General features: G+C 36.1%; 1 protein-coding gene across 1 annotated transcript; it reads left to right on the forward strand.

Moving 5' to 3' along the window:
• Positions 1–12,324: 12,324 nt before the first annotated feature.
• On the forward strand, positions 12,325–27,153 carry LOC126617045 (uncharacterized). The gene is given in 3 exon segments (XM_050285118.1): positions 12,325–12,342; positions 12,431–12,511; positions 26,764–27,153. Coding segments are annotated over 3 exon segments (489 nt in total).
• The last annotated feature ends 282 nt before the right edge of the window (positions 27,154–27,435 follow it).

Raw genomic sequence — 27,435 nt, forward strand, 5'->3', positions numbered from 1 at the left:
CCATTCCTTGTTCCCTTCATCATTTCAGATTTATGCATCATTGTCCTTGTTTCCTCCATCATTTCAAATTTATGCATCATTACATTGAATCATTGCACTCAATTGCTACACCATTCCTTGTTCCCTCCATCATTTCAGATTTTATGCATCATTGCAATCAATTGCTACACCACTCCATGTTCCCCTCCATTGCCATGCACTTCCTCTATAAAAGGAAGTGTGTGTAACATAAATTTAGTTCATACTTTGTTAGATCATTCACTCCCATTTCAACACAACCTTCATCCAAACACATCCATTCATCTTCACATCCATTCCTCCATACAAACAAACCTTCAAACACTTACCAACACCTTGTGCCGTAGCAAAGGAAGGGAAGGAAAGTGCTTGAACGTGCTTGATGTCCAACTTGGATCGTTGGAGCGTTTAGGTGTTTTCTTTCTTTTGTTTCTAATGTTTAAATTCATTTCCTTTCGTTTTGTTGTAAATATGAGTGGCTAAACCCCTCTTGGCTAGGGGTGATTTCAAAGCCATGACTATGTGTGCAATATAATTTGATAAATTCCAGTTATGAACTCTTGAATCGTGAATGCAATTGGCTTAACTATTTGATTGATAACTTATTTGTACTTGTTAATTAAGGGTCGACACTTAATTGGCATGCATAAATCCATTGCTAGAATATAAGGAAGTTTCACATAATCGTTACAAACTTATATTCACATGTAGTGAAGGTCACTTATAAACGATCACGTTAAGTTCAATTCCTAGCATGAGTGACATGATGTCATAGTTGCAAGTGCTTTGTCAATGCTTATGATTTTCATTAGACGTAATGATCTTTGATTGTATCTCTATTATGATGTCATGTAGGAAACTTTTGAAGAATGTTTTGGGTTGTCGAATGATGTCATCCAATCCAATAAAACAAGGAAAATCTGAGAGTTAACTAGTGATGTCACGGTTAATTTGGGGCATTGTCATTCATAAGTCAATGAAGTAGTAACTGGAAATAGAGTTATTTGCATACATGTCATGTGTGGAGAAAAAGCCTCTAGCTATCCCATCCATCATCTTATTTCTCACATTTGTTTTACAATCTGTCTAGTTTTTCATACTTGTTTGTTTGTTTCAACTTCATCCAAATCAAAACCCCTCTTTTAGTTTCTTGTTTCAAAGTGTTTCAAATCTGTTTTAGTTTGTGTTTTTAAGTGTTTTGATTCAAGTAAAAGTCAATTTTCGTCCAAAGTCATTCCTAGTGTCTAGTTTACGTTTATTTGGTTGTTTTAAGCTGTTTTGAGTATTTTAAGTTTGCTTTGAGTCTTGTGAGTCTTGTTAAGTGTTTTTAAGTTTAGTTTTATGTTTTTGAGTCAGTTCAGAGGTTATTAGCAAGCCCTCCTAATCCCCGGTCCAGAACGATCCTTACTTATACTTGTACTACAATTGTCAAAATAGGGTTAAATTTGTGTGTTAAGATAATTTTCGCATCAAATCTTCCAAATGGCAAAAAGGCAGTGGGAAATAAGTGGATATATAAGACCAAATTCAACTCTAATGGAAGCATTGAGAGACACAAGGCTTTACACAAACCTATGGTATTGACTACAATGAGACCTTTTCTCTAGTTGCGAAAATGAACATTGTGAGGGTATTGTTGTCTGTGGCAGTAAATAATGCATGGCCCTTATTCCAAATGGATGTGAAGAATGCATTTCTTCATGAGGATCTTCAAGAAGAAGTGTACATGAAGTTGCCCCCGTGTCATGTAAAAGAAAAGGAATCCAACAAGGTATGCAGACTTCACAAAGCCATATATGGTCTCAAACAGTCCCCTCAAGCTTGGTATTCGAAGCTTAGTTCTGTCCTTGAAGTTGCAGGATTCAAAATGAGTCATGCTGACTCTTCTTTGTTTGTTCAAAGTGGCATTGCTGGCAAATTAGTTGTGCTTATATATGTTGATGACCTAATTATTACAAGTGACAGTATAAGTGAAATCAAGGTGCTTAAGCAGTCACTTCACCAAAAAATTTCCATTAAAACTTGGGCCCCTTGAAATACTTTCTTGGAATTGAGGTGGCTACCTCTTCAAAATTATTGTTCTTGATCTTCTATATGAAGCTAACATGGAGTGCAAACCAGATCGGACACCCTTAGTTAGCAAGCTTCAATGGCATGAAAAAGGTGAACCTCTCTCGGACCCTAGTGTTTATCAACGAATGGTTGGGAAACTTATTTATCTCACCATTACTAGGCCTGATATCTCATATTCAGTTAGCCTAGCCAGTCAGTTCATGCACTCTCCTACTTTAGTTCACTAGGAAATTATCAAGAGAATACTTCGATATCTCAAGGGCTCAGTAGGTAGGGGATAATTATGAAGAACAATAGATCAAATCACATTTTGGCCTACACAGATATTGACTGGGATAGAAATGCCCTTGATCGAAAATCCACAACAGGTTTTTGCACATTTGTTGGAGGGAATCTTGTTACTTGGAAAAGCAAGAAACAAAATGTTATTGCTAGATCTAGTGCAAAAGCTGAGTATAGGGCTATGGCAACAACGGCCTATGAACTGGTATGGTTGAAAGGTCTTCTTTCCGAGCTCGGATTCACAAGTATGGCATCTATGTCCTTGTATTTATGATAACCAAGCTGCCATGCATATTGCATCTAATCTAGTTTTCCATGAAAGGACCAAACAGATTGAGGTTGACTACCATTATATTCGTGCTCAAGTTCAATCCAAGGTGATAAACACTGTGTTCACACGCAGCCACGATCAACTGGCTGATTTATTCACAAAAGCACTGGACTCTAGTCAGTTTCAGCGTTTGTTGTGCAAGCTTGGATCAATCAATCCCCTTGATCTAGCTTAAGGGGGTGTATTGAAACCAGTTTGTATAAGATCTCAAGGGATATGTTGTATGTATGGGTTGTCATCCTCACTTTAGTTAAGTCATAGGCTAAAGTGATGGTCTTAACCCTACTTTCATGACTTCCAATAACTTGTCATTCACCTTACCTCCTTCTTGTCAACCTTTCTTAGTAGCTTGTAAAAAATTCTTTCATTGTAATTAGTTTTTTGGCTTTTCCTCTTGTTAAGGCAGATTTTAGGGATTATGTTGGAGTAGTTAGCCTACATTTTCTTGTAGCCTACTTTTCAGCTCTCTATTTGAGTTGGCTTATTTCCCTTGTAATCTTTACAATGAAATATACAACAAATATTTGAAACCAAAACTCAACATTGACCAACCTCTCTTCCCTCCAAGAAATCTACCTCGACACGAACAACTTCACCTTTATTCCCGCCGGCTGCTTCATGAGCCTCTCAAGCTAGCAGATTGAGCATGAGCCAGAACATCAATCTCAACTCTTGGGTTTTCCCCTCGAAGGTCACTAAAGCTTCCAGCTTGGTCACTTTTGCTGCAAGTAATGTGAATTATATGGATCGTTGCCTGATGTGTTCGATTCGTTTCCGAACTTGCAAAACCTAAGGCTTTCTTACAATAACTTTACTGGTCATTTGCCCAAAACGTTTTTTGGATCAGGGATTCAAAACCTCTAGCTTAACAATCAGCTACTTGGTTGCAGAAAAAAAAAAATATTTTGTTTGTTGTAAGTTCATAAAAAAAAACTTCAGCCTCTGTTTTCCTTTTTTTTTTTTTGGGTTTTATTAGTTTATGAATTTTAATATATTTTGTAAATGAGTAATGAGGAGACAAATTTAAAATAAAAAAAAAAGAATTACCAGGCTAATGTTAGGTGATAGGATTTTTACCACCAACAAAAGTAGGGATAAAAAAACTTTAAAATACTTGCTAGAGAACAAGGTAGTTGTAGTATAAACGGCTCAAGTAATGTCGTTTTCTTCATGGATTGAATGAATAATTTATGTAAATACCAAATCTTAATTAATTATTTGAAAACAAGGTTTGGAAGAGGTTGATTTTATGACCTAGAATATTAAAAACGAATTTTAAATTCAAACAATTAAAGAAATTAGCAGAGTAAAGAAAATAAAAGAAAACGTTTTGAAAACCAAATTTTAAAAGCCTAGGGTACTGCCATCCCCTTAACAATCCTATGTAGATTTACCAATTACTTATGAATTACCCATGCAACTTTGAAGGTTAGATTTTCCTAATGCATAATCCACTCATGGTATTCAAGCTAGAACGTATATCCAGGGCCGACCTTGAGAATTTGGGGGCCCTATGCAAGCCTTCGAAATGGGGCGCTAGAGTTCTCTGACTCCCGACCCTTTGTACATTGACAAAAAATCACTAAATACATGAAAAGTCTATTTCTACATCAAATATCATTAAAAATTAATATCAAAAAAAGAAAGATATACAAACATTACTCAAATATTACATGTCTCGCGTTTTTAGAAGCAAATGCACTTGTTAAGTTTACATAATCTAATTTTTCAACCAATTCAAACCGAAAGAGAAGTCCCTACCCAGTACGCCAAATTCCAATCATTTTTCTATTGTTACAATGTTACTTATTACATTCAATAAATGAATGAATGTTTGGATTACAGAGACAACATCTTACTGCTAGGAAAAATACTAGAGTAAAGAGGATAGTAATTTTCGTATACAAACCTAGGCGGACGAGACGGATTTGAATAATTTATTATATATTATATAAACTAATTAATTTGAACATTAAATAATGTCATTTTTCAAAAGGTGAGGGTTTTAATCTTTTAGGTACATAATAAAGATATATGTGGTGTGATCTTAAAATAGGGTAATAAAATCCCATAAAAATAAACATAAATGTGATATTTAAGAGAGAAGCAAAAAAGTAAAAATAAGATGGAGACTATTTAAAAGGGAGAAGACGTGCATCTATAAAAAAAAGATGGTGGGACCATCTTAAGTAAAATTGTACAATTAAAATGATGTTGGGAATAAGGTTGTCTTCTTCCTCGCACGAGGCCGACCCTGCAACAAAAGATTTCCAGATTTCGGCGTTTACATATAAGCCCACATAGCTCCCGCATATCTCCGTCCAAATTTTCCTAGTTCTGCCTAAAAATTGGGGGTCCTTCCGAAGTGGGGGCCTTAGGCGGGTGCCTACTCCAACTACCCTCAGGGCCGACTCTGCGTATATCAAACATGCAATCTGTTTGTGGTATTCAGATCAAATATAAACATGCATGGCTCATTACGCTTTGTGAAAACCCTTTGAAAATCCATGCAATCCCAAAGATGTGGTATTCGCCCTAGGTGAAATTACAACTATCAATCACAAGAAGCAATACTCAATCCTCTAGTGGTATTCCGATCAAATTGCATCACATTACTTATCTAAACATCCTAATGGTGACAGTTTAAACACAGTGATTAATAATTCAAAGTATGCATGCATAATATCATAAGCAACTAAATAAAGACTACATATTCATGCTAAGGCTCAAGGCATTGCCCTAGCAAATGTTATGAACAACCATAAAACAAAAGGAATTTTATTAAAATTGAAAAAGGATAGAAAACACCTTGAAATGCAAAACATCAAAGCCAAGTTCTCCAAATTGATGCTTGCTCATCCTTTTCTAATGGCTAAAAAGCCTTATTTATACTAGTAGAAAATAAAAGTGCTATCTGAAAAAAAAGGTCTTCTAAAAACTAGGAAACATAATAGAATAAGCTAACTAGGAAATAAAAGGTTTCCTATTTAAACTGAAATTCGGACTTCTCAGAAAATCAGACTTTTGACTAACCAAATAAACTCCGATTTGGTTCCAAAATGTCTCTTTTTAAAGATGAAGACGTCCCCTACAAATCCTCAAAAGGAATCGTCCTCAAAATATGCCATCTTAACCTCCAAAATGCTCAAAACGTCCAAAGACGCCAATCTGGGAAAGCTGCGCGCTGGCCCTTAATTTCATCGACACGACTTGGTAGAAAAATCTGGAATTTTGATACAATCATCTTGAAAGACTCACGAACATCCTTCAATAGGAATCACTCCAAAATTCATCCGTTTGATCACTTTTTGCTCCAGATGAATTCGAATGTCCTACATTGAAAATATACAACAAAGTATCAAAACTCTATCAAAATAACCAATAAACTATTACTAAGAATAAGGTAAAATATATGGTGTAATATGGACTCATCACTGGGTTTTATGTTTTAATTTATGGGTGTTGGTCAAAAGGGGTTTAGATATTTAAGTCTGATCACTCTGTTTTATTTGCTTTTAGGGTTTTGGAGAGTTTAAATTTGGGGCAATGGGGTTCAAGGTTTGCATGAATCATTCGTGCAGAACATCCAATATACACACGAATGAAGGAAAGGCTGATCTTTGCGGTTAGGCGGATTTGCCAATCTCTGCTCCAAGTGCAGGTAATTTGTTAGCCCTCTTAGATTTTGCTTACCAAGTTTTAATTTTTCAACCATTTTTAAATTATGATTTTTTCTATGATGTGTTTTATGGTGTTTGAGTTTGGAGACTTTGGACCCGGGTGCTTCTAGACCAGTGGCGGATCCAGGATTTTAATACTGTGCGGTCCCAATCAAGGTATAAAATATCGATGATATCGGAAATATTGGTAGTCCAAAAATACAGAAATATCGATGGAAATATCAGAATATTATCGATATCGATAAAAATTGAATAAAAACCACGGAAATTGTAAGAAAAACTTGGAAATTTTTATTGAAAATTTGGAGAATATTTATTTAGTCAATTATCTATTAGTTTATCAAAAACAATTAGAAGGAAATGCATTACATGATGGATTTAACTGATTTAAGTTGATTATACAGCGAGCTAGCAAACACTGTGAGTGTAGAAAATATGTAGTAATTAATGAAAAAAAGATTAAACACACCATAATCATTTATATATAATGATTTACTACAATATTTTACACTTTATACATTGCATGGTAAGATACATGAGTGATTTAGTACCACATAAAGTTCCTATGAGGTTCAAATTTTTCACTATCTTCATCATCTCTATGTGTAGAGTAAGTTTATTGTGAAGAGTATTCATCAAATGATAAATCCCCAAAATAGTTTTGCATGTAATTGTTAACATGCCACTCATATAAATTAATAAATATAAATATTTTAGCATATTATCACTAAAACATAAGTGATATATCATGGTTAAGGTGTTGGAGGAGTAAAATGGGATGGGTTCAAAATCCCCTTCGTGTTTTTTTTTCCTCCCTTTTTTCCCTTTTGTCTTCTTTTTCCTTTAAACTTTAAAAGATCACACAAAAAATCAATGATACACATCATTGTACAAGACTGCAGGATAAGAATGAACATCTCGAGGACAATATGAAAATATTCAAAATAGAAAGTTTCAAGTGGTGTATTGCCCTAATGAAGAAGAGTTGTATTCGAATTAGAATAAGGTTGATTTATCGACACACCTATTTTTTACACACTACTCTCAATTTTCAATTGATCGGGATCAAATGAAATTAAACAAGATCTATGAAAAAATTAACATGAATATATGCAAGGTACAAAGTGTATCTGGAAAACGCTACATTTTAAAATAATAATCTCACAAAATAATAACAAATAGAAGAATAAAAAAATCTGCCGCCACTTCTTTCTTCCCTACCCTACACGTGAGGTCAGATGGGTGATTTTAAAATCTGCCACCACTTCTTTCCGTCCTTCATAATATCCCCCTCCCCATTTCTCTTTCCCCATCGCCCGTCCAAGCCTCTCCTCTCCGCTCTCTCTCTCTAAAAGCCACAACTTTTTCTTCCTTTCTCTCTCTAGAAAAACCACACCCTCCATTTTTCTTTCTTTCCATCTATCTATATCTCTAAAGAAAAAAAACAGAAGAAAAAAAAAGGGAGGAAGAGAGAGATCGATCGATCGATCAGAATTTGAGTGAAAAAAATGGCACAGAGAGCCGAGAAGGAAAAGACGGAGTTTAAGGTCCCCTAAACTCTAACGCACTGCGTCAACAACTGCGGCGTCATTGGTAATCCCTCCACCAACAACTTGTGCCAGAAGTGCTTTAACGCCGCCACCACCTCATCATCGTTTTCGTCCGCAGCGATTTTGAAGTTTTCTACGGAGAAAAGTCCGAGATCTACCTCATCCTTCAGCTTCGAGGCCCCAGTCGAGACCTTACGAAAGACGACGGTGTCGGAGATCGCGAGATCGGACGAATTGCTGAATAGGCGCATGGTCAATCGGTGCTCCGGATGCTGGAGAAAGGTTGGGTTGACCGGATTTCGGTTTCATCTCGCAATATTATCGATATTATCGATAATATCGCGATATATTTCCCAAATAATGTATTAAAATGCTGAAAATATCGTTTCCGATAATATCGACGAAAATATCGATATATTGATGATAATTAAGTTGATACGTGTGAAAATATCATCCTCTCAAAAAAATGATATTATCGGCGAAATATCGCTGATAATATCGATATTTTGGTTATTGGTCCCAATATAAATGATGCAATCAATTTTCATTAAGTACTATTTATACTTAATTTTAAATTTTAAATTTTGAAATGATTTCTAATCGCACAATATACGATGAACAGTTACGATCACGGGATTCCTAGGATCCCCAGGAAAAGGATCCGGTGAGGATCCTTTTTCCATATAAATGCTCCAAAAAATATTAGATGAAATATAACTTTGAAAATTTAAACGATAAATTACAATTTTTCATTCATAATATGTGTACAAACAACATTACAAGCTATAAAGGCTAAATTTGTCTATGACGAGGTTTTTATACTCTAATGATTTTTGTTTGTAATATCGTTTCATACTCCTAACTTCTACGCATATCAATTAAGCAAAACAAAAAACCATATCAATTGATGAAGTAAAAAATATAAATGAACTAACCAACACATGATCCAAACTATAATTTAACATTCTATGTGATTAATTTAGACTAAAATGAAAAATTTACGTAAATTTTAAAATGAAGAGATTAAATGGTAGTGGAGAAAAAAAAAACTTACTGGTTGTCCGTGGACCTGGTCCAGGGCTATCTCTGAGATTTCGGGGACCTGTGCGAAATTTATAAAAGGGCCCCTTTTTAAGATATATATATATATATTAAAGTATGACAATATATTATTACTAGAAAATAATAACTTAAATCAAAACAACATTTAGGACTCACTGATTGTAAGTTTACAAGTGTCATTAAATAAGTAAAAAGAGTTATAAACATAATCTTCACTAAATAATAAAAAACAGTTCAATCTTAAGCAATCAAATAAAGAAAAAAAAACTTCAAAAACTCTAACTTTAGAGTTTCACTTGAATATATAGCATTATTATATAATTAATAAAATTGAAAAGAAAATCGTTTTTTAAGGTGTTGTTATTAACAATCCTAATATCTCATTGTGCATTCCAAATATTTATATTTAGAAAGAACAAAAAAATTACACTTATAAAAGTGCACTATAAGATTTTTAAAATGCTAATAACAGCATTTATTTTAATATATAACATTATTACATATAAATATAAGATACCAAAAAATTTTGGAGACCTTGTGCAATTGCACATTTCGCTCCCCCTCAGTGCCACCTCTAACCTGGTCATCGAGGAAGGGGGTGGAATTGGGGAATGGAATAGCCAATTAGGGTTGTTAGTATTGGAATTGGAAAAGTCAGATCTCTTTGAAAGTTTGAATCTTTTTTTTTTTAATTAAAAAAATGGTAAAAACTATATATCAAAGAACGGGATTTAGTATACGGCCCATAGGCTCAAAGGAGGATGTCTTTCCAAACCATTTAACCGAACGCACCATTTTACTTAAATGACTTGGCTCAAAACGACGTCGTTTTGGCCAAGTCATTTGAAATAGAATTAGTCTTCTTCTTCCTCCTGGTTTCCAAAAGGCAGAATACCAGAACGATGTGCATCCACGATCCTCCTCCACTATATGCCTAGACTTGGGTGGTCCTCGGAGGCCCTCACAACCACTTATTCGGACTTCCGGGTGGTCCTGGGACCACTCGGGTCCCTTAATAGATCCACCCTTGTTCTAGACATCTTGAAAAAGCGCAAGGAAAATATTTCAATCAAGTTAAGTGTCTCCAAGTCTTTAGTTAAATCAAGGATTGTCCACCCACTATGTAATTGCTGATCAACTCTATGCTGATAATAACGTTTAAAGTGTTTTACACATCGCATGGAGGCTGTTTGGATACTCTGATTGTGTACTGAATTTGAGTCCTCTCGCTGTCTATTTTTTTGTGTAGGGATTGCGGGAAACAAGTGTACTTGGGTAAGAAAAATGAATCAAAATCCACCATTTAATCGTTATTATTTTTTTTTTTTTTAATTTTTAGCGAATTATTTTTAATTTTTGAATATTTTTTACGAGGATTTGACACTGCCCATGCCGCTGCTAGGTAAGAACTAAGAAACTCAGAAGTGTTAACAGTAAAACTTTCAATGTAAAACTTGGTTTTCAAGTAGTTATTTTTTTTGGGTAATTTTGTTGTTGTGGTAAAATGATCGTAGGGCATATGATCGACCTGCGATCAAGTTCCGCGGAATTGAGGCTGATATTAATTTCAGTGTCAGTGATTATAAGGATGATATTAAGCAGGTCGGTTTTCTGAGTGCATTGTGTATGTAATGTGGAGACTTTTACCGGTTTTATTTTGTTTCTTTCGATTTGGGATTGATTTTGATTACAATGCAGATGCGTAATTTTACAAAGGAAGAGTTTGTGCATATACTGCGGCGCCAGAGTACCGGGTATATGTTTTTCAAGATGGTACAGTAAGAGAACGGAGTACTTCACCCCCGAGGCAAGTCATTTTACACAAATTCGTGTGGAATACATGGTTGTATATGGAGTTTTGTTGTAAACGAAGCTAAAAGTACAACTTGCTTTGTGTACTTTTTTATTTTTAAATGTGATTTAAGTCCTATGATGGGAGTGAAGGTCTGAAATTGCTGAAAATATACATAGCTACATCTATTTATTTTGATTTAATATTAATTAATTTCATATCTACTCTTAAACCTTTTATAGGTATATAATATGCTTGAATTGCTTAATTTGTTAGTTCAATGTTCAAACTACTGTTATTCCTAATTCCAAATTATGAAACTAATACAAATGATATACATCAGAGTGAAATTAATTAATTGCAAACCATTCATTAGTTCATGCCAAATCACATAGGCATATCCCATGTTTGTTGATCATTGTAAATTTCAAACTAAGAAAATTCAGAGTAATAAATGATTCTATTTGTTGGAGACTGCAACTTGAATTCAAAATAATGTAACAACAAATAACTTAAAAAGTTAGTTGCTAAATAGAGTGTGGAAGTTAAATGTTCCTCACGAGATTAAAATTTTTAGTTGGCTTTTGATTCTGGATAGGTTACAAACTAGATATACACTATGTAATATTTCACTTGGCTTCCACTACTGAAGCATTCAACTGTTGTGATTGTTGTTGGATATCATATATTATTCATTTCAATGTCCAAGTTTGGGAATTGTTATAACTTTAGGGGAGGTTCAACCGAAATTTCGATTTAATTTGTTGTGTTTGTTTGACTGTTTTTTATTTTTTTCAGCAAAGAAAAATACACGAGGATCTTGTCTCCAGTTGAAGATGGCGAAGGTCACCCTGGTGACCAATGGACGTATCAGGATCGGATATGATGACTGGCATTGAGTTGCACCAACGACAGAACAGTATAGCACATTGGCCCACGACATTGGTCACTTCGTTCGGACCTATTGCCCTATGTAATGGAAGTCTTGGAAGGCGATGTCAGACGAGGCAAGGACAAAGGTACGCGCACAATTGTCGGTAAGTATCCTACCTTTTAATTGCTTTTCCTTTAAATTTTATATATTTATATTACTTAATGTATGTAATTAATTTCTTATAGTGCAGACAAACAACAATTTTGACGACATCAACGACGATATGTTGGTGTACGTCAATAGGCTTTTCGCTGAACGGTACAAGCAGTGGAAAAGCGACATGCACCAATATTTTGAGACAGTTGATGATCCATATGTCGCTCTTGAGAAGGGTTACCCGAACGAGCTTGAGGACCAAGAAGATAATTGGGTGTGGCTCTGCAGTCATTTTCAGGAGCCCGGCTATGTGGTACGTTTTTTATATTAAGTTTAAAAGTATTATACATTTCTTACTAATGTTTATTGATTTTTTTTATATTTCATTTAAATTAGAACTAATACGTTTATTTTTTGTATAACAGAAGAAGGTGAAAGCCAACAAGAGCAATTAGGAGAAGAAAACTCTTCTCCAGCATTCCGATTCGAGGCCCTTCTCATATAGGATGGAGGCGCAAGGGCAAGTAATAATAAAAAAATTCATATTCAATTTTTAATATGTCAGTAATTTTTTTTTTCGTACTAACATTTTTCTTCTCTTGTTCTATTCAGGGGGGTTCAAAATTCCCAGAGATCAATGTCTTTAGAGACATTTATGTTCGATCCAAGGATGAGTTGGCCAAGTTCCTTCATGTAAGTATTCTTCAATTGTAATTACCATCTTACACATTCAAGTATCATGGTTATTATTGAAGGAATTATTTGTGAAAACTAGTTCATTTGAGCAGCATCTATGCATGCAATTAACAATTAAAAGGCGGAATCATGCTTGTATGCACTCAAAAACAAAAATTTACCCATGAAATTCAAGGCCTAGTAATTGTGGTGAACCAAGACTCAACTCAAAATTTTTATACCTTTGAAGCACCTCTTTGCTTAGCAAAGGATATTGACCCATGTGAGGGCCTTCTTTCCTTAGTCTCCTTACTCCTTGACTCCATGGATGTGGATGGAAGAACTTTGTTCTTGGCTCCATGACTTCTTGGATGGATGAAGGAATGGATTCTCCAACTTCCCAAAATAGGGAACCTCTAAGTCTCCACACCAAGGAGAGCATTGAGGAATAGATGAGTGGCCTAGAGGAAGAAAGATTGCTAGTGATGTGAAATATTCTAACACTCAAATTAAAACCCTATGATTGTAGTATATAAAAGTAGGGATCGTTTTAGGCCGAATATTAGAAGGGCTACTAATCTACACAAATTGAACTCTAAAACACTAAACTAGACTCAAAAACACAAAACTAGACTTTTATGACTTAAAACTGTCTCAAACTACTCAAAACAGCACCCAAAAAAAAAACAAACTCTAGGGAGTTATTTGGACAAATTTAAGACTAGTAAGACTCAAAACACTAAATTGGACAGATTTGAACACGTTTCTAACTAATCTAACACACTTAATTAAAAAGGGGATTGATTTGGACAAAATTTAACTAAACTAAACAGATTGCAAAACAAAGTAAATTAGGTGATTTGAATGGTGAAAAACTAGCCAGAGGATCCTTCTCCACACATGAAACATATGCATACAAATTGATTTCCAGTATTGTTTCTTTCAACCATGAATGACAATGCCCCAAATTAATTATGAATGCACTGATTAACTTTCAGACTTTCCTAAGTTCATTGAATTGAATGGACAACGCATCGCAACCAAATTATTCTTCTCAAGTTCCTTATATAAACAGCATGATAGAGATACATATCAAAGATCATTAAGTTCTATGAAAATCATAAGCATTGACAAGGCATTCATAACTATGAACTACATGATACTCTTGCCAAGAATTTACTTAACATGATTATGACTAGCAATCTCCACTACTTCTAATTATAAGTTCATAACAATTAGGTGAAATTCCCTTATAATTTAGCATCAAATCACTGCATGCAAACTAAGTATGCATCCTTAATAAACACACAAGAATAAGTTCTCAATAACGCAGATAAGTAAATCACATTCATGTTTTATGAAACAATAACTGAAGGTAATCAATTCATATTAAACATATGCCCATAGCTTCAAATTCACCTCTAACAAAAAAGGATTTAGTTCCTCATGTTCATAATAATTGAAAAGCAAAGTAAAATAAACATGGAAACGAAACGAGGGAAGAAATAACTCTGAAAATCTCCAATGGTTGCAAGTGGCTTGCGGCACAACCCTTGAATGGTGGCACGGCACAAATCTCCTCTTCTCCTTTCCTTCCTTGATGCGGCACTTGATGAGTTTCTGTGTATATGGTGTGAATTGTGGTGTAGAAACATATGGGGGGTGGTCTGATGGTAGAGGGTGGTGGTTTTTATGGCAGAAAATATACATATATATAGGCCTAGGTGCAACACAAAAGTAGCTTAGGAAAAGGATTTTAGCACTTCAAATCCATAAGGAAAAGGTCAGCTATATAGCAGAAACCAAAGAGGACAAGGAGAGAGAGGTGCGGCAGGCTTCTAGACATTCTAGAAAGGGTCCAGGCGCCAGATTTTTAAGAGATGAGATAAGGCTTCTAGAATCATATTTTTATGTGTCCAAGTCTGACCCCCTTGCAGCTAGAATTAAGGTGAAAAGGGATTAGGATAAGATAAGACTAGGTTGGATAAGATAAGGTTAGGATAAGGTATGGATAAGATAAGGCTGTTTGGATAATGTCTCCTTCTTTTGAGTTGATTCCTTATCTTCAATGTCTTGAATTAATTTCTTCAACTCTTTAGCACATTCCTAGCCTCTCTTGAACTTCAAATTCGTCCATCCACCTTACTCCACGCATGTGATATCCATTCCAAGCTCAAAACTGCTCTAAAATGCTCCAAATTGCACTTTCATGCCAATTTTGCCATTTGACCCTACAAACACACGAAGATAGCTTAAAACACTTTAATAAGTAGAAACTAGCTATGAAAATGTATGAAATCAAGCTAACTAAGTTGCATAAATATGCTCCTGTCAAATTCCCCCACACTTAGCTTTTGCTAGTCCTCGAGCAAAACAAAACAAACAAAACATAACCTAGACCTTCCAACGTTTGTCTCAGGGATTTCCAATGAAACATGACACGTTAAAAATCACTACTCCCATAAATTTTAGCTATCCTTACCCTCGAGCACACACTTAATCGCAGTCACCACTCACTAGCTCGCATTTAATCAATTTAAACAATGGTTTGAATGTAGTAACATGCCTTAGAGAATTCACTCAATTCCTCACCGTAATACTCGTTATTTTCACACAGATTTTCTTACTACACTCCCTATACTAGGTATATGTGAGAAGATGGATGTAAACATGTAGACTAGCCACTTACATATGTTATGATCAAAGAAGGCACTTTCTGGAATTATTAATGCATACATATATGATCTCATGAACGGAATGCCACTACTTAGAACGAGAACCAGGGATTCCATATGCTCATACCTATTTCAAACTCCACAGATTGAAACACACAACAACCAAGATAGAAGTCAAAGGGTTGTAATGGGGCTAAGGGTATTGGCTAACAAAGAAAGGTTAAGGATAAACAAGGGTTCTTAAAGCAATAGTAAGCAAAGTAATGAAATTGACACTTAGAATTCACTTTTGAATGCATCAACTAACTTTAAACACAAAAGGGAGATTCACATAGTACTTAGGGCCAGATTCAAACTTTTGGACCCTTTCTTCAACACCCAATACTTGTGAGTTCATTCTCACTTATTTAGAACTCTTTTCCTTTGTTTGTCCACTTTTTCTTCTTTTTTTCTTCTTTTCACGTTTTTTTCTTTTTTTCTTTTTTTTTTCTTTTTTTTTTTTCTTTTTCTTTTTTTTTCTTTGGAAATAACCTTCCCCCACACTTGTTTTCTACAATAATGTCGCTCAAAAGGAATTCCCTCTAAGTCATGCTCCACTACACTTTAAGAACAAGGGTATGGATAGTCCTATTCTAGGCTAGGTAGGGATAATGTGGCTAACAAAGAAAATAGGCTAAATAAGGCTCAAAGGGTTAAACCTACAAAACATATGCAAGGGATTATGGCTTTTTGGCTCTAGTGGTAACTGCTAAACAACTTCATCTTGTTATATGTTAGGCACTCAATTTTCAACTTTGAATGAAATGGGCATGAGTTCTAGTATTTGGAACTAAAATGATGAAAACGCTTCCTAAGTAGCAACCAAGCAAAGAAATAATGAGATCATGCAATGACTTTAGAAAACAACAAATCACAAATTAATAACTCTCCAAACAAGGTTTAGGCACAAGTCTCTCAAGGTTGTAGCATTAGTTTGAGTTCCTTCCTTCAAGCATGTTACAAAAACTGATTTTTTTTTTTTTTTTGCTTTGTGATTACATGTGAATTCGTTAATGACAACTACAACCAAGTATTAACCAAAGAGCATATCAAACTTCCACCCATGTTTGTAGATTTCTTTAACAGTCATGCAATTAAAAACCAAATCCTCATCATTGTGTTAGAAGGTACCCTAAGACACAAACAAACACACAAACACGTCTCTTTTTGGGTTTTTCAAAACTTTTTCTAATTTTTTTTTCAAGTTTTCGTATTTTTCTTTCAAGACACACTAAAACAGTTCAAAACACACTAAAAACGCTTAAAACAGTGAAGAACAACTTTAGCGGTGCTAGGTGGTAAAATCCCATGAAAATCATGCAAAAACAGCTTGTTTACCCCCCCTCCCCACACTTAAACCAAACATTGTCCTCAATGTTTCAAACATAGACTAACACCCAAACAATCAAAACAACTAACAAACACGACAATCACAGCAAAGTAAAACCAATAAAGAGAAGGGTTAAGAACGCAAATCTAGTTTTTGAGTTAAAATTCCATCAAGCCCTCATTTTAACACATGGGTTGCCTCCCAAGAAGTGCTTACTTTAACGTCTTGCAGCCGAACGATACCTCCATTTAAGCTTCAATAGGGCCAATGGCATGGAGAGGTATATCCTCCACGGCATGCTCCTCAAAAGTCTCGTAGTAGGGCTTCAAACAGTGTCCATTGACTTTGAATTCATGCCCCATCTTCAAACTTTGAATTTGGACTGCACCATAAGGAAAAACATTAGTAACAACAAAAGGGCTAATCCATTTAGAATGCAACTTACCCGAAAACAAACGAATGCGGGAGTTGAAGAGTAACACTTTATGCCCTATAGAGAATGTCTTGCCACGAATCATCTTGTCATGGGCCGCATTTGTTTTCTCCTTGTAAATGTGAGTGTTTTGATAAGCTTCATTCTGAATCTCTTCAAGCTCATTCAATTGAAGCTTACTATGCATTTCAGCGGCATCAATGTCCATATTGAATGTCTGACTGCCTAATGTGCACGATGCTCCAACTCCACGGGAAGATGGCATGGTTTCCCATAGATGAGCCGAAATGGTGACATCCCAATTGGTGTTTTATAGGCCGTACGAAACGCCTAGAGTGCATCATCCAAATGCAAGCTCCAATCCTTCCGAGTTGGTCCAACCATCTTTTCCAAAATTTGCTTGATTTCCCTATTAGAAACCTCGGCTTGCCCACTTGTTTGAGGATGATAAGGTGTTGAAACCTTATGCGTGACATTGTACTTCTTGAGCAGCGCCTCAATGGTTCAATTGCAAAAATAGGAGCCCCCATCACTTATAAGTACTCTTAGCATTCCAAACCTTGCAAATATGTTAGTTTTAATAAAATCTGCAACCACTTTAGAATCATTAGTACGGGTGGTTTTTGCTTCCACCCATTTCGACACATAATCCATAGCAAGCAAAATATAAAGGAAACCATGTGAGGAAGGAAAATGACCCATGAAATCAATACCCCAAACATCAAAAATTTCAACAGAAAAGATAGGGGTCTGCAGCATTTGATCTTTTGCACCTATATTGCCCATTCTTTAACGATCACAAGTCATACAAAAAGTTCTAGCATCCTTAAAGATAGTAGGCCAATAAAATCCACATTCTAAAACTTTGAGTGTTGTGCGTTGTGTACCAAAATGACATCCACATGCATAAGTGTGACAGAAAGTTAAAATTGAATTAAACTCCAAATCGTGCACACACCTACGAAGAATCTGATCAGGGCAATATTTCCACAAATAAGGGTCATCCCAAACATAAAACCGTGCATCCTTTTTAAGTTTATCACTTTGGTGCTTGTTTAGGGTGCTTGGAACTTATTAATTCACTAAATAATTCATAAAATCAGCATACCATGGCTCACTTACCTCAATGGATAACAGTTGCTCGTCTGAGAATGCTTCTAGAATATGTAATGGGTCCTCATCATGCACCAAACGACTCAAGTGGTCAGCCACTACGTTTTCACTCCCTTTCTTGTCTATAATTTCCACGTCAAACTCTTAGAGAAGTAACAGCCAGTGAATAAGCCTTGGCTTAGCCCTCTTTTTCGTGAGCAAATACTTCAAAGTTGAATGATCAGTGTAAATTATAACTTTAGTTCCAAGTAAATAAGAACAAAACTTATCTAAAGCAAATACAACAGCAAGAAATTCTTTTTCAATTGTGGAGTAATTCAATTGTGCATCATTCAAGGTCCGGGATGCATAATAGATGACGTGTGGCCTCTTGTCCTTCCTTTGTCCCAAAACAGCCCCTAATGCATAATCTGAGGCATCGCACATAAGCTCAAAATGAAGGCTCCAATTTGGTGGGACTATGACAAGGGCCAAAGTTAGCATCTCTTTGAGGTGATTGAACGCCTTCTCATACTTGTGGAGCCAAAAATATTCACAGGGCGACACGTGGATTTTTGGATAAAAATGACAAAAATACCCTTGCAGTACAACGAGGTTCCTACGCGCAAGCAGCGGGCAACCCTCTTTCAACCAAGACAGAAGTGCCCAAAATAGGTAACAATTCAAAGTCCATCTCATCAAATCCTTTCTACAAGGTAATTCCCAAACACATTCCTTTTAAATTATGTTAATTGGCTAATTAATGGGTTTATTGCCTAATTAACCCATTAATTGTCAATTAAACCATCCATTATATCCAAATAACTACAAAATACATCCAATTCAACCCTAAAACACCACATGGCCGGCTATCCCCATTTCAAAACCTAATTCATCACCTTTTCTACCTTTTTCACCATTTCTTCCTTTTTATTACCCAATAAATTCAAAAACCACCAAAACATTCATCTTATGTTTAATAGCCAAATAAATTGGCTAATTAAACCTAATTTAAACCTAAAAACCCTAGCCACCTCCTATCCCTATAAATATACTCCCATTCTCACCAAAAAGCTAATTCCAACACTTTGGCAAAAATCCCAAAATTCTCTAAACACTCTTTCTCTCTAAATTCTAACTTTGGCATCGGAGGTTCTTCGGCCAAAGCCCCCCCTCATTCATCGTGGGTGCGTGAGGCTCTTGGCCTTAACCTAAGGTGTTAATTGTTTTGTAGGTGCAAAATCGTCCAAGATCGAGGAGGAAGAAATTTGCATCCACAATACTCATCATCAAACTTGAATGGCACATCCTTTTGTAGAAGTCGACAAAGGGTTGGGAAATCTTTAAAAAATCTTTGATGAATCGCCTATAGAATCCTGCATGTCCAAGAAAAGAACGAACCTCTCTCACCGAAGTGGGAGAGGGAAAGTAGCGTACAAGATCTATTTTTTATTTATCAACCTCAATTCCCTTTGCCGAAACTATGTGACCTAAAACTATGCCTTGTTTAACCATAAAGTGACATTTTCCCAATTTAAAACAAGGTTAGTTTCGATGTATCGTTTCAATATTAAAGTAAGATTATCTAGACAACCATCAAACGAATCACCAAAGACACTAAAATCATCCACGAATACTTCAATGATCTTCTCAATAAAATCTGAAAAGATACTTACCATACATCTTTGAAACGTGGCTGGTGCATTACATAAACCGAATGGCATTCGACGATAAGCAAAATTACCAAATGGACAAGTAAAAGTAGTCTTTTCTTGATCATCTGGAGCTATAACAATCTGATTATATCCCGAATAACCATCAACAAAGCAATAAAAAGAATGACCAACTAACCTTTCAAGCATTTGATCTATGAACGGCAAAGGGAAGTGATCTTTCCTTGTGGTGGCGTTGAGCTTCCTATAGTCAATGCAAACTCTCCAACCTGTTTGGATACGAATGGGCACAAGTTCATTCTCTGCATTCTTCACCATTGTGACTCCGGATTTTTTTGAACAACTTGAACCACGGCTATCCAAAATCGGGTAGATGACTCCATAATCAAAAAGCTTGATAATCTCCTTTTTCACAACTTCCATCATTTGAGGGTTGAGTCAACGTTGAGCCTCTCGAGTTCGTTTAGCCCCCTCCTCTAGAAGTATGTGATGCATGCAAGTTGTAAGGATAATTCCCTTAATGTCAACCAAAGTTCATCCAATGGCTGTTTTGTGCTCTTTCAACACCCAAATCAGTTTCTCCTCCTCCATTGTATTAAGTGATGAAGAGACAATGATAGGCAACGTCTCTTTTTCCCCCAAAAGACATACTTTAATGATTCGGCAATGGTTTAAGCTCAAGAATGGGTACCTGAATCACAGAAGGTAACAACTTGTTAGTAGAAACGGGAATTGGAATTGGGCTTGGAGGCTTACCAACATGTTTTGCGATGACTCAAGGGCAGCAACCATCCCAGCATTTGTTGCAGGGATAGGCTCGACCAGATTGGATTTAAGCCTAATTCCTTATGCAATAGCTGTTTCAAGGGCATCCTCATTCAAGGAATCAAGATAATCCTGCGCCAAAGCATCAAATACATCAATAGAGAAACAAGAATGATCATCTTTAGGATACCTTATAGTTTCAGAAATATTAAAATCAATAATCTCGCCATCAAATTCCATTGTTAATGTCCCTTTGAACACATCTATCTTGGTGCGGGCTGTTTTCACGAAAGGTCTTCCAAGGAGGATCGACAAAGGTGTAGAATGGGCCGAATCTTCCATCTCAAGCACAGAAATCCGCTGAAAATACTAAGTCGTTAACCTGCACCAAAACATCTTCCAAAACCCCTTTTGGATATGCATTAGAACGATCAGCTAATTGAATTATAACATCATCATTTTTAAGCTCTCCTAAGTTCATAGATGCATAAATAGAGTATGGCATGACATTAATGGAAGCACCTAAATCCAACATGGCATGTTCAAACTTGGTATTTCCAATAACACAAGGGATTGTAAAACTACCTGGATCTTTGCATTTAGGTGGTAGTTTTCTTTGCAAAACAGCAGAGACATTTTCACTTACCTGAACCACTTCTTTATTCGAAATCCTCCTCCTTGTTGTACAAAGCTCTTTTAAAAACTTAGCATACCTTGGAACTTGCTTTATTGCATCAAGGAGTGGGATATTAACTTGTACCTTCCTGAAAGTCTCTAAGATGTCTTTTTCATTCTCTTCCTTCTTAGATTGCATAAACATGCGAAGGAAAGGCACATTTGGTGGAATTAGGTTAGAATGGGTTGAATTTGGAACAACCTTACCTGAAAGTGACGGTTTAGAAGCCTTGGGAAGCTGCGGCAAAGTTTGTTCCACCCTTGTCATGGCTTTGTCCACTTCCTTTTCCTCAAGCAAGAACTTGTCGCCCTCTTTTTGACTTGATATGGACGTGTTTGGCTTGGTTCCAATCTTTTTACCACTTCTCAAAGTGATAGCCTTGGCAGTTTCAAAACCTCATTTTGGATTGACAATGGTTGAGCTAGGTGGTTTGCCATCTTCTCAAAACTACCCCATGAACTCCACCATCTGCACAATTTACTTCTTCACTTCACTTATCTCCTTGTCTTGATTTTGTTGGCCCTGCGTTAATGAAGTTAGTAATTGAAAAAGTTTATCATTATCTAAGGACGAACCTGAGTTTGATTGGGTAGATTGTGTTGGAAGTTGTGATGGTATGAATGGCCTTTGATAGAGCCCGGGAGGTGGCTGTCTATATCCTTCTTGTTGTTGAGGTTGTTGAGGCTCCCTTCACTTGAAGTTTGGGTGATCTCTCCATCCCGGATTATAGCTATTACAGTATAGATCATTCCGTGGCTGATTTTGGCCTTAATAGCCCATGGCATTGGCACTTTCCCATCCTCTATTCTCTATTAATTGAAGGCATGGATCATTGAGATGTCCGTGCATAGAGCACACACCACAAATTGCCGCACCTTGCACTTTGGTTCCATCAACAACTTGTGACACAAGAACAGTGAGATTAGCCAATTGGGATTGAATTTTAGAAATTGCACTTACCTCATTCACTTGTTGTTGATGTCGTGGGGGATCTCTTCCTTCAACTCATTCATATTGTTGTGCATTCAAGGCTCGATTTTCAATTAAGATCTTTGCAGCAACTGGAGTCTTGTCAACTAAAGCACCTCCCATTGAAGCATCAAGCATTTGTCTCTCTATTGGAATAAGTCCTTCGTAGAAGTATTGAATTAAAAGCTCCTCCTTCATTTGGTGTTGTGGGCAAGATGCAACTAACGTCTTGAAACACTCATAATATGCTGGAAACGATTCTCCTTGGTTTTGTCGAATGCCACTAATCTTCTTCCTCAAAAGAATGACTCTTAAAGTTGGGAAGAATTTCTCTAAGAACGCTATCTTCATGCTTTCCCAAGAAGTGACGATTCCAAGTGCTAATTCATAGCCCCAATCTTTAGCCTTGTCCATAAGAGAGAATAGAAAGGCTTTCATCTTCAAAATATTCCTATCCACGTTGATGGGTGTCATACTTGAGCATACTACTACAAATTCCTTCAAATGCTTGTTTGGATCTTCCATGGACAACCCATGGTATTTGGGAAATATGATGCAGCAAGCTTAACTTCAACTTAAACTCATCGGTCTTGCCTTGGGCTGCTATGGGGTATTGAATGCAAAGAGGCACGGCATTGTCCAATCCCGAGGCTGAAAGTTCTTTGATTGTTCGATTGTCCATAGCCATGGCTAGTTCCTCCTCTTCCTCTTCTTCCTCTTCAATTTCAGATTCAAAGCTAGAACTAAGTGGATTAGGTTCTGGCTACTTCCTCTTTCTTCTCAAAGTTCGTTCAAAATCGTCGTCAAACTCCAAGATATGTGCAATAAAAGGTTGAGAACTTCGAGTCATAAACTAGTACCTAAAACAAAGAAAACAAAACAAAACAAAATCAGAAACACAAGAAAAATCAAAATAGAAACAAAAGGAAAAGGAAAAACACACGGCAATAGCTAGGGGAAGATTAGCAATTTTGCTAATCCCCGGCAACGGCGCCAAAATTTGATGTGAAATATTCTAACACTCAAATTAAAACCCTATGATTGTAGTATATGAAAGTAGGGATCGTTTTAAGCCGGGGATTAGAAGAGATGCTAATCTACACAAATTGAACTCTAAAACATTAAACTAGACTCAAAAACACAAAACTAGACTCTGATGACTTAAAATTGACTCAAACTACTCAAAACATCACAAAACAAACTAACTAACCTCAAAACAAACTCTAGGGAGTTATTTGGACGAATTTAAGACTAGTAAGACTCAAAACACTAAATTGGACAGATTTGAACATGTTTCTAACTAATCTAACACACTTAATTAAAAGGGGGATTGATTTGGACGAAATTTAACTAAACTAAACAGATTGCAAAACAAAGTAAATTAGGTGATTTGAATGGTGAAAAACTAGCCAGATGATCCTTCTCCACACATGAAACATATGCATACAAATTGATTTCCAGTATTGTTTCTTACAACCATGAATGACAATGCCCCAAATTAATTGTGAATGCACTGATTCTTTAATTCATCCTATTCAGTGGCTGAAAATTGAGAAAGACGTGTGAAAAGTAAAAATAAATGTATGAATAGCACAACCATCTCTAAAAAAAGATTCCAAACTTCGGTGTCGAGTAGTCGCGGTACTGTTATTATTGGGAGTGAAAGTGGCCAAATTGGCCGAAAATTAACTTTCAGATTTTCCTAAGTTCATTGAATTGAATGAACAACGCATCGCAAATTGATTTCCAGTATTGTTTCTTTCAACCATGAATGACAATGTGCCAAATTAATTGTGAATGCATTGATTAACTTTCAGATTTTCCTAAGTTCATTGAATTGAATAGACAACGCATCGCAACCAAATTATTCTTCTCAAGTTCCCTATATGAACAGCATGATAGAGATACATATCAAAGATCATTAAGTTCTATGAAAATCATAAGCATTGACAAGGCATTCATAACTATGAACTGCATGATACTCTTGCCAAGAATTTACTTAACACAATTGTGACTAGCAATCTCCACTACTTCTAATTATAAGTTCATAACGATTAGGTGAAATTCCCTTATAATTTAGCATCAAATCCCTGCATGCAAACTAAGTATGCATCCTTAATAAACACACAAGAATAAGTTCTCAATAACACAGATAAGTAAATCACATTCATGTTTTATGAAACAATAACTGAAGGTAATCAATTCATATTAAACATATGTCCATGGCTTCGAATTCACCTCTAACTAAAAAGGAATTAGTTCCTCATGTTCATAATAATTGAAAAGCAAAGTAAAATAAACATGGAAACGAAACAAGAGAAGAAAGAACTCTGAAAATCTCCAATGCTTGCAGGTGACTTGCGGCACAACCCTTGGATTGTGGCACGGCAAAAATCTCCTCTTCTCCTTTCCTTCCTTGTTGTAGCACTTGGTGAGTTTCTGTGTATATGGTGTGAATTGTGGTGTAGAAATATATGGGGGGTGGTTTGATGGTAGAAGGTGGTGGTTTTTGCAGCAGAAAATATATATATATAGGCTTAGGTGCAGCACAAAAGTAGCTTAGGAAAAGGATTTTAGCACTTCAAATCCATAAGGAAAAGGTCAGCCATATGGCAGAAACCAAAGCGGAAAAGGGGAGAGAGGTGCGGCAGGCTTCTAGACATTCTAGAAAAGGGTCCAGGCGCCAGATTTTTAGGAGATGAGATAAGGCTTCTAGAATCATATTTTTATGTGTCCAAGTCTGACCCTTTTGGAGCTGGAATTAAGGTGAAAAAGGATTAGGATATGATAAGACAAGTTGGATAAGATAAGGATAAGATAAGGTTAGGATAAGGTTTGGATAAGATAAGGCAGTTTGGATAATGTCTCCTTTTGAGTTGATTCCTTATCTTCAATGTCTTGAATTAATTTCTTCAACTCTTTAGCACATTCCTAGCCTCTCTTGAACTTCAAATTTGGCCATCCACCTTGCTCCACGCATGTGATATCCATTCCAAGCTCAAAACTGCTCTAAAATGCTCCAAATTGCACTTTCTTGCCACTTTTGCCATTTGACCCTACAAACACACGAAAATAGCTTAAAACACTCTAATAAGTAGAAACTAGCTATAAAAATGCAAGAAAACAAGCTAACTAAGTCGCATAAATATGCTCCTATTAGCTAGCTATTTTCCTCTAGGGTGACCGGTCTCCTAAGAGAAGAGAGAGCTTTGTGTTCTCATCTTTTCTTACTAGAAACCCTTAATGAACATTTGGCTATTAAGTCCTTTATATAGTCACTTCACTTAAGTGACAAAAAGAACCAAAACCCATTCATTTACAATATGGCCGGCATTCTAAAGGCTTTGGGCTGCTTGGACTCTTTTGAGTCTTTAATCATTAAGTTGTCATACAACTTAAGTTAATGGGCTTAACGGTTCTAAGCCCAATGGGCCTTGAGGTAGTATAATTACTTAAAAGCTAAAACGAACTTATTCGTTTGATTAATTAACATATTAATTAATCCTAGCCATATATAATTAAAGCATTTAATTATCTTTACTCATCTCTGTTTTTCTTTAATCTCTACCTTACACAATGTACGATCCATTAGGTTCCTTTTAGCGAGGCAGTGGACAATTAGAACTCTTCAAATCGATTGTGAATTGAAACATACTTTCAATTCTCCCTTTAGTGATTATACACCTTTAGGGCTTCCACAAACTATTAGTGATTATCATGGCTACCCAAGCTAATCAGAAAAGGTGGAGAACTATTCAGTTTAGGATTACAATGTAATGCGGTCTTTCTCTAATACAATACTCTTTACCATATTGTTTGGTTTGATAGTTTATTCATGTCTACTATCCATTGTGATTCATTTACTTATATGATTACCTTGAATGTGATTTGGAACGACTTCCTAAATCTCATTCATACTCTAGCTAGAGATTCCTAATCATATCATAGAGTATTCTCCCTCAAACGGTTTGAAGGTTAGAGATCACTTGTTGTGCATTCACTTGCCTCCATGGCTAAGTGGCTTAACCCCAACCATGTCGTGGACACCCTTTGATGGAGTGACATTGACATAGGCAAATATCAAGGACCTAACCACAAGATAACTATGCTGCCTTATGTCAAATGACTACTTTGCATTATCCCAACCATGAGTTCTCATGTGACATGAGTATGAGAACTCCTCGTTGATCGCATTTAGTGGACTCATTCTCTATTGAACACCTACATACTTGTCTTGGTGTCATTCACACCAATGACTCGAGACCAGTCACTCTCTCTAAGAGAAGACATAGCACGTACTGATTTTAACGGACTGTCAATACCTAATTGGCAATCTTATGATCAGGAACGTTTAGGATATATATACGAAAAGGAATGGTCTCATGAATCTAACTTCTTTAGATCGCATTCTCCCAATTACATATTCCTTGGACTTATTGTTTAAGCATACAACATTTATATGAGACAACTTTAAACAATAATCTTTGCCTTTTATATTAAACTAGATTAGTTTAACATGTGAAATGTCCGTAAAGTATCATCATATGATTGGCTTTTAGGGCACATTTCCAACAATTATTTGAATGTTATTATTAATATTTCATGTTATATTACATAGGCGACGATGATGGAGAAGAGGTAGTTGGTTCTTCAAGAGTCCACCTCCTAGCTTCCTCCAAAGACTCCGCTCGAGTCTATGGATCCCACCAATTATGCGAGGTTTCAGATCCTTACAGAGACCTTGGATCAGACTCTCGAGCGGAGGCCGGGGACGTATTGTAAGGGGATGGGGAATGCCCGGCGGCGAGAACCTAGAGCCTCTTCATCATCGCAGTCAAAGAGTGAGGTGACAGCTTTGACAGTAGAGGTGGCCAACCATAGAACTGACCTCGCCTTGTATAAGAGCCAGATGTCATTGATTGTACAGGCCCTCGGTCAATCCGACATTCGTCTCCTAGATCTTCGTCGCCCATCGACATCCAAGCCCCTCCAACCCGAGCATGCCTAAAACTCTACCCTTTCGACCTCTGACCCTATCCCTAACCCCAAGACCTTCTTGCCCCAAGATTTCCAGCCGCCTCCAAATGACAACCCCGTAGATTACTCCGCATTATTTTCTTAGTTTTTAACTCTCTTACTTTTTAAACATTTTCCTAGTACATACATTTTATATTTATTTAAATAAATTATTTTTCTCTTCATTACATTTTTTAATTGTAATTTTATTTTATTATTTTATTACAAAATTAAAAAAACAGAACAAAAATATATTTTTTTCTTTTTACACGAT

The sequence above is a fragment of the Malus sylvestris genome, chromosome 3 (genome assembly GCF_916048215.2).
Source record: "Malus sylvestris chromosome 3, drMalSylv7.2, whole genome shotgun sequence".
NCBI lineage: Eukaryota > Viridiplantae > Streptophyta > Magnoliopsida > Rosales > Rosaceae > Malus > Malus sylvestris.